This window comes from Micropterus dolomieu, linkage group LG05 (assembly GCF_021292245.1).
Source record: "Micropterus dolomieu isolate WLL.071019.BEF.003 ecotype Adirondacks linkage group LG05, ASM2129224v1, whole genome shotgun sequence".
NCBI classification, from domain to species: Eukaryota; Metazoa; Chordata; class Actinopteri; order Centrarchiformes; family Centrarchidae; genus Micropterus; species Micropterus dolomieu.
This window is the reverse complement of record NC_060154.1, coordinates 5518850-5531024: the sequence shown is the minus strand read 5'-3', so window position 1 is coordinate 5531024 and position 12175 is coordinate 5518850. Positions and strand designations below refer to the sequence as shown.

General features: G+C 41.2%; 2 protein-coding genes across 4 annotated transcripts in view; both read left to right on the top strand.

The window, feature by feature from the left end:
• The window catches only part of ankmy1 (ankyrin repeat and MYND domain containing 1), a 12742-nt gene extending 2283 nt beyond the window's left edge, over positions 1-10459 (top strand). Inside the window, exons 4-20 of one of the 3 annotated variants that reach the window (XM_046048915.1) lie at positions 2647-2691; positions 2774-3012; positions 3160-3376; positions 3539-3700; positions 3815-3888; positions 4229-4757; positions 4845-5020; positions 5147-5318; positions 5586-5726; positions 5822-5929; positions 6057-6164; positions 6246-6368; positions 6702-6803; positions 7044-7209; positions 7322-7427; positions 7610-7764; positions 8024-10459. In XM_046048915.1, the coding sequence (XP_045904871.1) occupies positions 2647-2691; positions 2774-3012; positions 3160-3376; positions 3539-3700; positions 3815-3888; positions 4229-4757; positions 4845-5020; positions 5147-5318; positions 5586-5726; positions 5822-5929; positions 6057-6164; positions 6246-6368; positions 6702-6803; positions 7044-7209; positions 7322-7427; positions 7610-7764; positions 8024-8226 (2826 nt within the window). In that variant the 3' untranslated portion in view covers positions 8227-10459. Of the gene's footprint in view, positions 1-2646; positions 2692-2773; positions 3013-3159; positions 3377-3538; positions 3701-3814; positions 3889-4189; positions 4758-4844; positions 5021-5146; positions 5319-5585; positions 5727-5821; positions 5930-6056; positions 6165-6245; positions 6369-6701; positions 6804-7043; positions 7210-7321; positions 7428-7609; positions 7765-8023 lie in introns of all 3 variants that reach the window. The other 2 variants (XM_046048914.1, XM_046048913.1) reach the window with 2 other exon arrangements.
• A 17-nt stretch (positions 10460-10476) lies between these two features.
• The window catches only part of LOC123970705, a 25722-nt gene continuing 24023 nt past the window's right edge, over positions 10477-12175 (top strand). The window contains exon 1 of the mRNA XM_046048919.1: positions 10477-10680. Within this exon, the coding sequence (XP_045904875.1) occupies positions 10679-10680 (2 nt within the window). The 5' untranslated portion in view covers positions 10477-10678. The remainder of the gene's footprint in view (positions 10681-12175) is intronic.

Genomic DNA, 12175 nt, shown 5'->3' with positions numbered 1-12175 from the left:
TTTCAACCTTTAAATCCTTAGTAGCCACATGTAAGTCCATAGTTGTTCCGTGTTTAAATGCTATTTTTTTCCTTTGTAAACAGGACTTAACTGATTTAGTAACCCAGGGCTTATTGTTCGAATAGATTTTTACCTTTTTACATGGAATTATCATGTCCCTGCAAAAAGCCATATATGAACATGTAACATCAACCATTGAGTCCAAATCGTCACCACAGTCTTGTTTAAAAATGTTCCAGTCTGTGCAGCTATAACAGTCTTTTAGACAGGACACAGCATCTTCTGACCACATTCTAATTTCCTTGATCACAGTTTTCTCCCTTTTTAAAACAGTCTTATATGTAGGCAGCAAATGTACACAATTGTGATCTGACGAGCCCAAAGGTGCCAAGGGTACAGATTTGTATGCACCTCTCACCGATCCATAACACAGATCTAAAGTCTTGCCCCGTCTGGTCGAACAGGAGACATACTGATGGAAAGTTTTAAGAGTCTGTTTTAAGGATACATGATTGTGTTTAAAGCTCCACTGATATACTTTTGTCACAGCTGCATTTTGTCATCAAAGGATGACAGGACAATCCTATAAGCAAAACATTGTTGCACCATGTAGTAAAACCTAAATTGGCTGGTTGAACCAGAATGCAGCAATCAAGCTGGCTGGCTGCTCTGTTTACAGACCAGAGCGGATGAGAGATTCTGGGCAGAGCAGCGGAGGAGGTTTAGAAGAAGATACTTTATTGTCATGTTATTGTTGTGAAATTCATTCTCTGAATTTAATCCATCCCTCAAGGTAGCAGTGGACCAACTCCAGATCTTTATCAGTGTCTGGTTCAATGGCACTGACTGGAGAGCCTAACATGTTTTTGGTGGTGGGGGAAACATGCAAACTCCACACAGAAAGGCATGGGTTTAAACCTGTGACCTGTTGTGAGGCCACAGTGCTATCCACTGGACCACCGTGCTGCCCGCCCACTGTGTCTGTCTATGTCTGAGGGAATAGGCCTTTAAAGCAGATAATGATCCATCCATCCATCCATCCATCGCCAACCACTTATCCTGTGTACAGGGTCGCGGGGGGCTGGAGCCTATCCCAGCTGGCATCGGGAGAAAGGCGGGGTACACCCTGGACAGGTCGCCAGTCCATTGCAGGGCCAGCAGAAAATGAAGGATTTTTTAATGTTTTATTGCGTTTTTAGGGAAACTTTGTAATACTGCAACATTGGGCCTAGTTGGGAGCAGAATTTAAGCATTTGAACAAATATACAGAATAACTATGGGTTCATTTGCAGTGTGGATAGTACTGTAACAGTTATCATGACTAACAATCACCCAACAGTCATATTTTTATAATTTATTAAAAATGAAAAAACTGGATGAAAACTCTGTCAAAGAACCATTGTCCAGTTTTCCCTTGCAATGGTTGTCCCAAAAGCAGTTCCTTTCCTCTGAAAAGCAGAGACGGACATTGCACTTCCTGCAGAGCTAATTAGAATATCATTTTCTGCAGTTTTCTTCACCGGGAATTGTGCAACCATGTCCCTGTGCACATCCATTGGTGGTTCACATAATCTCTTGGCTGGGACCCCATTTTGGTGGACCCCCATTACCTGAGGATGGTCTCTTCTGAGCAGTCACAAGTCTCAGGTTGGCTTGGCATGGTTGGCTCAATGTCCTCATCATCATCCTCATCATCTTCAGCTGGACAATCAGTGGATGTCTAATTGTCTTTGTCCACTTCATCTACATTTTCAACTACCTCCTTATAACTCGAATAACTGGTGTACGATTCCATCTCAACATCACTCACTCCACTTTGGACAGCATCAATGGCATCATTCACACTGTAGCCAACACCTCTCCTTTAAGGTGTCATTCTGAAATGGAAATAATAGATTAGAATTAGAGTATGTTCAAGTATAAATATGCAAATGAATCCTTTATGTGATACGTTCCGCTTAAGTCACACAATACTGGCTAGCTTACTTAACACATTAAAGGATTCTACAAATCCCCACATTCACACCTGTCACTAAACAATGCACCGTACATGCAACCCCCAACATTTCAGAACATTTGCGCCTGTTCTTGAACAACCAACCTCCAAAACATTCCACAAACATTGTCTGCCTTGCGCAACAAGCAGATATTTGGGCAAACAAACAAAGCCCAGATGAAAACGGTTAACTATATTTTACTGCTCACATACAGGAACAATTTCAAATACTGGTACTGCAATAACTTAAAATACTGTAACCAGAAATAATTTATTTAGAATGATTCAAATCTGGTTTAAACTTAAAGTTATACAAAATAGCACATTTAGAATCTGAATCATCAAATACATTATGTTGGTCCATTATGTGCGACCCTGTACGTGGGATAAGCGATTGGCGATGGATGGACATTCTATTAATCATAGAAGATTTTCAGGGATTTTATTCCTTTCAATGTTGATATATGTAGTCCACTGAGACAAGTATATGCACTTCCAGGAAAGTTTGCAGGTTGCATGAGTTCATGGCCTTATGGCCAGACCTGTAAATGCATTTACTATCCAATGGCATTGCGAGGCTAAACAATAGGACCCATTGACTATGTTAATGTTTCTTTTGATTCTTAATTGACCTCTCTTCTGCTTATCAGCCTCCCACTAATGGTCCAAAGACAAAAGCCAGGACTGACTTTGAGGTAAAGTACTGCTATAATGGACAACTCTATGAGCTTTGTGACATAACTCGAACCAGATCAATTGATTCCTGATTCTCCTCAGGTGGTTACAGACACAGATCTGCTGTCAGATGATGATTTTATCCTTCCGTCCGGCATCGAAAGTTACTCAACAGATGGTGACCACTTGCCGCTGCCCCCTGGCCGAAGAAGAGAGTTGGATCAGCACTTTTTTGGCGAGCTGTATGAGCCAGACGCTTATCCACACAGAGGCTATGAGCGAGACCCACTTTCCACCCTTCCCTTACATGCCCGCATGCAGGCTCACATACACAAACACAGGTCAGACACGTATCAAAAAAGTTTTGAGTATTGGTACTGAAACACACTGCACTGCCACCAGTATTGAGTGAAAAACACACAACAGTTTTGCAAGTAAACTGAAATTATATGTATATATGTATGTGTATGTATTTGTGTGTCTCTTAGGCTACAGGGTGAAAATATGGGCTGGGACGTGGCAGCTGTTCTCTCTCTGAACAGGGAAAGTTTTGGTCCTAAAGGGCCTTTGGAAGTCAGTTCAGAGTTGTTGATCCAGCACGCCTCCCGAGGGGAACTGCAGTCTGTGTCACAGATGCTCCAGACCGGTTTGGTCAACCCTGATATAGCAGATTCACAGGGACACACTGCACTGATCGCTGCCACAGTAACAAGTTATTCATTGTGTTGCCCATTGTTTAATGATTCAGTTTTTTGTTAATTTGCTCTTTTATTGGTATCCAATCATGGTTGGTAAAACGGCAGCATTCTTTGGATTTAATCTCATGGTTTTCTCTTTCTCACTTTTTTTGTTTCTTGTACCTCTCAGATAAACTGCCATGACGATGTGATCCAGCTCTTGTTGGATATGGGTGCTGATATTGACAAGTTGAATTGTGATGGCATGTCTGCCCTGGCTGTGTGCCATGTCCTCTACTACCCTTTTCAGTCTCTGCACACCACTTTAGCTGAACCCCTAACCAAAACTCAAGTAAGATTCCACCTAGTGTAGTTTTTAATCTTTGTTTTATAATCATCTCCGTATCAAAAGATAACACATATGAAACCACGTTTTGAAGATAATTGCACTGTAACATATCATCAGGTTTTGACATCTTCATCTGCATGTGGGAACAGTCCCCGGATCAGCCAAGTGGACTTCACGTCAGATACTACCAGGTTTAACAACAGACCTCAGACTACAAACACGGACCTGATCAAGCAGAACAACCGGTCGTCTCTCTTGACAGGAGTGTAGCTGATTGCCTCTTTAACATATAATTCAGCAGAAACTGTATATATTGTATATCCTGTTTTGCACAGCGGATCTGACCCACTATTAAGAATTAAGACAAAGCAAATTGTATTAGAGTTGTCACACCCTACAACAGTGTTACCACCCTTTGACTGGTTACGAAGTGTGTCTCTAAAACAAGCTGATTTATTAATTTAAGTTCCCTGTTTGTTGTGGTATTTTCAGGACAGCGGAAGAACTAACAGAACACATCTTATATCATAGCAGTAAAATGTCCAGTGACATCATTGAGCAGCATTGGCCTGGCCTGAATGAGTCTGAGACCCCTGCAGACACTGAACACCTACAGGAGGAGAGAAAAGAGAAAGAGGGAGAAGAAATGGGAAGAGACTGCAAGGAGACAGAGAGAGGGATGAATGTTAGAGAGCGAGAAGAACTGAGCAAGAGGGAGGATGAGAAAGAGAGCAAAGGGGAGGAAAGAGAGATAGAGAGCAGATGTGATCAAATGTGGGAAAATGGAGAAAGTGAGTTAAAAGAGAAGGAAAGAGAATTTGAAGATGTTGAATTTGGTGAGAGGAGAGAAACAGAGTCAAGAAAAGAGAATATAGTTGTGAGGGAGGAGGTTGAGGAAGATGGGGAGAAGACAGTAAGGAGTATTCATGAGGATGTAAAGGGGAGAGGAAGTGAAGACGTGTCTGGTGTCAAGTGCTCCATTCAGGTGTTGGATGGTCACATTGTACTGGGCAGCGTGCAGTGGGAACAATGTCGAGTTAAGGCAGCAGGAAGAGTTCAGGTATAAAGCAGATCCCGTTCTATAATAGGTTTGATAAGTTGGTTCTTGTCTGAACTCACTGTTGTCTGCTCAACTCTCCATCTGCAGCAGGGCAGAGACAAAGAATTGACAACCTTTGATTCTGCCTGCTCCGTCAGCAACTATAACATCCAGGTCACAGAGGAAGTGATGCAGCGCTCAGCAGAAGCTCTGAGTCGCACGGGGATTCCTCAGCGCTTTGACACACAGGAGACTGTACGCAAAATGGCTGCCATGAAAACTGAGTCAGTTCTGTTTCCCTCTGTCCTCTCTTTTTCGCTAATGTTTGTTGTGTTCTGATGACACCGATTTTATTTGTGTATCTCTGTTTATTTTTGTAAATGTTATGTGTTGTGTGTCTGTCTGACCAGACACCGTGTTCGTTTGAACACCCTGAAGCTGTTATTGAAACGGGGAGCTGACCCTAATGTATCCAGGGTCCCCATGCCTGTCCTCTTTTTAGCCATCATGGCAGCTGACACTGAGGCCGTCAGGAGACTTCTGCTGTCTGGAGCTCGCACTGACATTCCCCTACCACCTGAGGCAGGAATTTATTATTTGTTTTACTTGTGTATTTTTTTTGGTTTCAGACATTATCAAAGTTCAGTTAATTTAGGGCATCTTTTTGTGATAAATGTTTTTAAACAGTATCATTGGGAGGGGGATACACATTTGTTGAGCCACAAAGAAAACAAATCAGTGATATCTGATAACATAAAAAAAAATCTATAAACACATAAAACAAAAATCACAGCATCCATCATTTCCATAAACCATACAATTCCCCTCAACATCTCATCCTTTTTGTAGAGAAAAGGCCTGTATCCCCTGCATGTAGCTGCAGCACTGCCGGGTCCAGCAGGTCCCAGAATCACAGAGTTGCTGCTCCACGCTGTCACTGACCCAGACGCACAGGCATGCGACCAGAACGAGATCTATGAACCAGATAAAGTGTGTTTTTGTCCTTTAAGCATTTTCAAGGATCATTACTAATCTTAATTGTAAGAAAACAGTTTCAGTTTGAGGTTGTTGTTTGATTGTTACAGATTTTCATGAAGGACCAGGAACCACTGAGCACTAATAAGAGCTCAGATCTCAAAGAAGGAGGCCGAACGGCCCTGCACATGGCCTGCCAGAGGGAAAGTGACTACCGGGTCAGTACATACTGAACTTGCACACTCTTATGCCTATACAAACCATCACTGATGATACTTTCAACAAGTCATGAAGTTTTCTCATCAGTGTGGTCAATTTAAATGACGAGTGTTTGTTTTGTTTTAGAACGCCAGTAAGGTGGTAGCCCTCCTGGTCTCCCACAGAGCCAGCACAGACCTCCTCTGGAGTGGACACTCACCTCTCTCCCTGGCTATAGCAGCTGGCAATGACCTGGTAAACACCCCCTCCCACCCACCCATACACAGACACACGAGACCTCCTATTGGCCATAACCTATTTATTTTCCTTGCCCAGGCAGTGGAGGAACTGTTGAATGGAGGTGCAGATCCCAACATCCCCCTCGGCCTCAGGGTGGGCAGCGCCCTCTGTGTCCTCGCCAATATCAACTACCACTTAGGTGGCAGCAGAGCTAAGCTGGTAGACACCCAAGCACACTCACTTTTAGCACATACAGTCAGTTTATGTAGCAGCGGACTTTTGACAAAGCAGCATTTGTGAGGCATTTCTAATATTTCTAAAATGAAGGTGACCGTGTTGACAATGTTTATTTTTGACAAGCTTGGGAGGTTGAAGCAAGGGATTTTCAGTTGGTTGCAATCTTCAGCCTCACGGCTAGATGCCACTAATGGCCCTTCAATTTGTACTTCTTCTGGAAAAAAGCAATCTCTATGTTGAGTCATTTAAAATTATGAGGTTGAATTGTGTGCGTGTGTGTGTGCACGCGTGTGTGCGCGCGTGTGTTTGATGTAGTTGGACATGTTAGCAAAGGCTGGTGCCGACATCTTGATGCCAGTGCCAGTGGGTGATGTTGTGGGAACTGCAGTCGACTATGCCCACTACTCCTTCAACCAGGTAACAGACCAACTGTAGAAACACAGTATGCATTTCAGTTAAACTCGAAAAACTAATCCATACAATGTTTACAAAAATATGATTTATTACAAATAAATCATATTTTTGTCATAATGTCCTACACTTGCACTCATACAAACACAGAGAAAAGGCTTTGCATAGTTGTTTTTTTTCATTACTTTTTCTGTGCTGCATAATTTGATCTGAATAGCTGTCTGTATGATGTATATTATTATCTAGGACTTGCATATTGCCAACACTCCCTTCCACGCTCTGAACATGCGGGAGAGGGAAATATTCAAAGCACGACGCCAGCTGCTGAGCATGATGGGAGATCTGCTGAGACAGACTGCCGGTCAGAGGGATAGAGAGAATTTAGAGAGAGAACACTACCTCACAGTGAATAGTCAGTACAATGTATTTGTGTTTTTGGAAGGCCAAAAGATTTTATATATATTATTTTGTTTCTGAGTGTGGCTGTAAATCATAGTGTGTGTGTGTGTACATTTATGTAACAGGTACAAGTAGCAATATGAGGTTTGTGTCCGCGGGAGAAGATGCCATTTGCTCAAATGTTCCCCTCCCCAGCTGTGAAAGCCTACCACCCATCACAGAAAAACACAGGTACATATACATTTTCATGTAAGGCACCTGCATATTGTTCCTTTTCTTTTTCTGTTTTCTCTCATTTAAACTTGTACTTGTCCAACTCGGCGTCAAATTTTTGTCGGAGATCTGTGAGGCAAAATAAGGAAACAAATCTTTCAGCAGCCCGTTTCCAGCTCTCTGTGTGAATCTTTTCTTAGGAAACCAGTGTTTAAGTTCTGCTACCACTGTGGTCGCTCTGTGTCTGTGAAGCTGACTCCTTGTAGCCGCTGCCACAACGTCTTCTACTGCTCCAGGACCTGCAAACTGAAAGCATGGGGTGAAAGACACAAAGAAGAGTGTATCCGGGTGTCAGGTGGGAATCAGGCCTCTCCATTCAACAGCACGCAACATCAGCCCCAAACCCTACCCCAGGAGCACTGAAGCTCAGACCAGCAATCAAGTCACTTAATAAGCTTTGAATAAAATGATGTTGTGTAACTTTGTCATAGTGTTTTGAATCTGTGATATCTGTTGGGTAAAGTTATGCTTTGATGATGTACAGTACTAATTTGGTTTTATCTTTTGGATCAACAGAGCTTATAAATACTTTGTCTATCTGTCTCTCAATCCAGCATCTGCTGATGGCATCCAGAAGAGTGTTGTGTTTAAATCACAAAGAAGCACCAGGCCCTTACCTGTCATGTTGAAAAACAAAACAGTCCCAAGGCCCTTGAGTGTCAAGCTGAAATCCCAAAGAGTTCCTGAGCCCTTGAGCATGGCAAAGCAGGTCTTGGAGAGCCAAGTCAACATGAAGGAAAACTACAGCTGCAACTGATGGACACTAAAATTTTGCAAATTTCAGAAGAGCTGAAATACGGCTTTATCTACTTAAAATTGCAATGCATTTCTTGAGTTTTAACTTTTATGTATTTGGCTGAATGGCGATGACAGCATTTTGTGCCATAATCATTATTATAACTGTAGGTTTGGAATCTATTTTGGTATGGCAATACTAGTGTAATAATGTCTGTCGCTATCTGTGCTATTGCCACAGAAATATTGCAAACTAAATGGCTGCATTTACATACTTGCTAAATGAATCCAGTGGAAATCAGGACCACATTTTAGCATGTGACTTGTTTTATATGTGAATTTTGACTCATGCTGCTGATCTTCACTTTCATAATATTCTCTGGCTGATTTATGAATGAATGAAAGTGTGACATTTTTACTCAAGTTTGCTTTTACAGAGCTTTCAATTGCATCTCAGGTCTTCATCAGCAATTTCCTTCTTGACCTTGGAAACAGTAGATTGGCAAAAAAAATCCACTGGCACAACAAGAGTCCACTTTTTGGGGTTTTTCCCCCAAAGCTTTTAGCCGTATCTCATGGTCAGCAGTTAGAGTTATTTTGGTTTTGTTTTATGTGATTTAAGTATGGAACCCAAGACAAGCAAACTCCAATGAAGACATTGAAATGTGGTTGAAAGCTCCAGAAAAGTTTGTGTTAAAAAATGTTTAACTGTTTAAATGTCAAACTACTGTTCTCAATGTCAGAAATTAACATTTAATTAGGTTAAGTACAATTAAGTAAAACGTTTTTCTATATGATTATTTTATTATTTTCCTCAACCTGTTTGTATTCTGATCACTCGTATAATGGGCAGTCTACTTATAGTCATCTGTTTGTTCATCACCTTACCCTAAATGAATCTAGCATTAAACATGGAAGTGAAGTGTTTTGCAAATTTAGGCTAGTGTTTTGTCACTTTGAGCTTTCCTTTAGTGCTAAACACTGTCAGTTTACAACACATCGCTAACATGCAGAACGGCATGACATTTTCTGAGCACTTTCACACTTCCAGTGGAAAAAAGTTGAACCTTGATGATTTTACTCTAATGACCTAAATTTAATAACCTTCCCTGTTGCACCGCCCTCAGAGAAACATCAGGCTTGTGCTAGACCTCACTGACTATATTATCTTAGCAATGCTGATGGTTATAAAAAAAAGTTTCTATATTTTTGCAAGGCTTTTGACACAGTCGAACACAACTTTCGGTCCTTGGAAAAATTTGGCTTTGGCACATTTGTGCAGCTATTAAAACTATGTACAAGAATGCACATTGTTCAGTTAAAATATATGGAGGCACCCTCCCAGGTTTTATAAAGTGCAGTCAGACAGGGTGTCCTGTCTCACCATACTTATTTCTGATCTGTGTCAATTACTCTTTGATTAAATTAAGATCAGCCCTTGAATGGTATCACAATAGCTAAAAAAAGACATGATCATTAGTCACCTGGCTGATGACACCACTTTATTTTTAAAATGATGCCTCACAGTTTTCAGTTGCTATTGATACAATTAACATATTCTCTAAAAAGACTGGATAAGGAAGTTAGTTAGGAGAGATGGACATAGGTGGCAGGAGTTATTAAGACTTGAACACCTGAATGTACTCCAACATGTCTGACCAGAATTTCTCAGTATGAGAACAGTTTAAACCCCAAATTGGGTTTTTACAGAAAGTATATTTAGTTTCAACATTGTGTACATCTCTTAAGGACTGATTTAGCTGGGTAGAAAAAGTAAAACAAATAAAAGCAACATACTACATTCTCCCACATTAAAGCAAAATCTTTATAAATATGGTAAATAATGAATCTGCTGATGCAGCTGGAGAGTATACGTGAGCTGATAGGCCGAAGGCTGAAATAAACTAATGCCAAACCAATATTTACCTAACTCAAAAAAGAAATTAAACTATATATAGGAATGATAAAGTCATCCCAAAACACGCAAGCTATCAAAACAGTGAATTTTAGTACTTTATACAATATATTTGTAGATTTATAAACCCCCGCACCTTTCAATTTATTTTAGTCTTTTTTATTATTATTATTTATTTCTTTTTATGTATTACATATATTTTCCTTTCTTTGTTTTTATTTCCCTGGAAAGTTCTCTGCTCTGTACTCATACTTTTTGTCTGTATGTTGTATTGATGCAATAAATATTTGAACTGGGGGAGGAAAAGGCCGAAATAAACGTCATCACGTTTTGTACGCGGTGTCTTCTGGGACGAGCCATATTTGTAAGTTCAACTTCCGGCCCCCTGTTGTCTGCGGGCTGCAGCTGGACTTTTCTGTCTCGCTCAAACTCTCGCTGATCCTCATGCCTGGGATTGGACCGTCACTGGGGTACTTCCGCTGAAATCTGCAGGTTTTTACAGTCTGTGGGTAAACCACTTCCTTTCTGATACCGAGGCTATGATTTTTATCAAGCAGTAATGTCTCAGCAACAGTTTGGATTTCAGCGCATCAGTAATAGTAAAGCTGAGCATTGCTGTGTGCCTTTTTGTAAAGCCTCTAGTAAGTACAACAAAGTACTTAGTTTTCACACATTTCCCTCTGATACGGAAACCAGGCTAAAATGGTTTGCTGCTATCCGGAGGGAGGTTAGTCCCCATACTCGAGTTTGTAGCCGACATTTTAAAAAGGAGGACTTTCGTGTGCCGGTCTTTAACACAGGGAGGCGCATGTTAAAGAGGGGAGCTGTTCCAGAGTTGTTTGAGTGGAACAATTACACCCATCCAGGTACAGAACCGATGGTATGGGAGAGGAAACGATCCCATCCACCTCTCCTGGACCACGACTATGCTTCGGCTCCGGACCCCGCAGTTGTCGACTTAGCTCTCGATGAAAACATGTCTCTCAGAGAGGAGATCCTCCAGCTGAGGAAACAAATAGAGGAGCAGACTTTAAATCAGCGGTTTGGTCTCCATCGTTTTGCTGGCTCAGACAAGGACATACGGTTTTTCACAAGGTAAGACGTCCAGCAGGCTCACATTAACCTACAGGTGGTGGAGGTACAGTAGATGTAATTGTGCATTCACGTGCTCCTCAGATGGTCCCATTAGTTAAGTTCTTCCGAATATAACAGAAATCCAACAATGATAGCCACTACAGGACAAAATACTGTCCTGGACTAAAGAAGAACAAACAAGGTGCAAATTACAAGTGCAAGTATAAACTTCAGGAACAGCAAGATGATAATAAAGTGAAGATTTTACAGAAATAAACAAATAACTGAAAGACATATATGTAAAGGAAAAACAAACAACACAAAACAATCAATTTTAACCTTTGGTTGGGGTCCAGTTAGGTAAGTAGATTTATTTTGTCACAATATGACAAGTTATAGAGTGAGGTTGTAACTACTTTCTGCTACATAGCAGGCAATACATTAATGTATGAAGATCTAAACATCTGGAATGTTTTTATTCAGGTTTGCATCCTATGACCTACTCATGCGATTCTGGGCTTTAATAGAGCCCTTGCTGCCCTCTATGGTCAGTGTGACACAAGCACAGAGTGGCACCTTCACAGAGCCAAGTTCCCCTGCTGTAAGTACTAATAATAATATTTGTATTATTATTATTATTTCCATGAACCATATAATACAGCCTCACAAAGATCAGGGAAGTTGGAAGTTGAGAGAAACATAATGTAACTTTTAATTTGTTTTGAACAGACTCCTCCCCTGCAGCCCATAGATGAGATGTTCATGTTTCTCAACTATCTTGCGCTGGGTTTAAAATGGCATGACCTTGCTGACCGGTACGGAGTCCGCCAGTCCACAGTCGTTCGTACTATTACAACATGGAGCGACTTTCTGTACACTGTGCTCGGGTCAGTGAGGATCTGGATACCAGAGGAGAGAATAAAGGAACATTTGCCAGAAGAGTTCAAGGATTATGGAGACACTAGAGTCATCCTGGACTTCA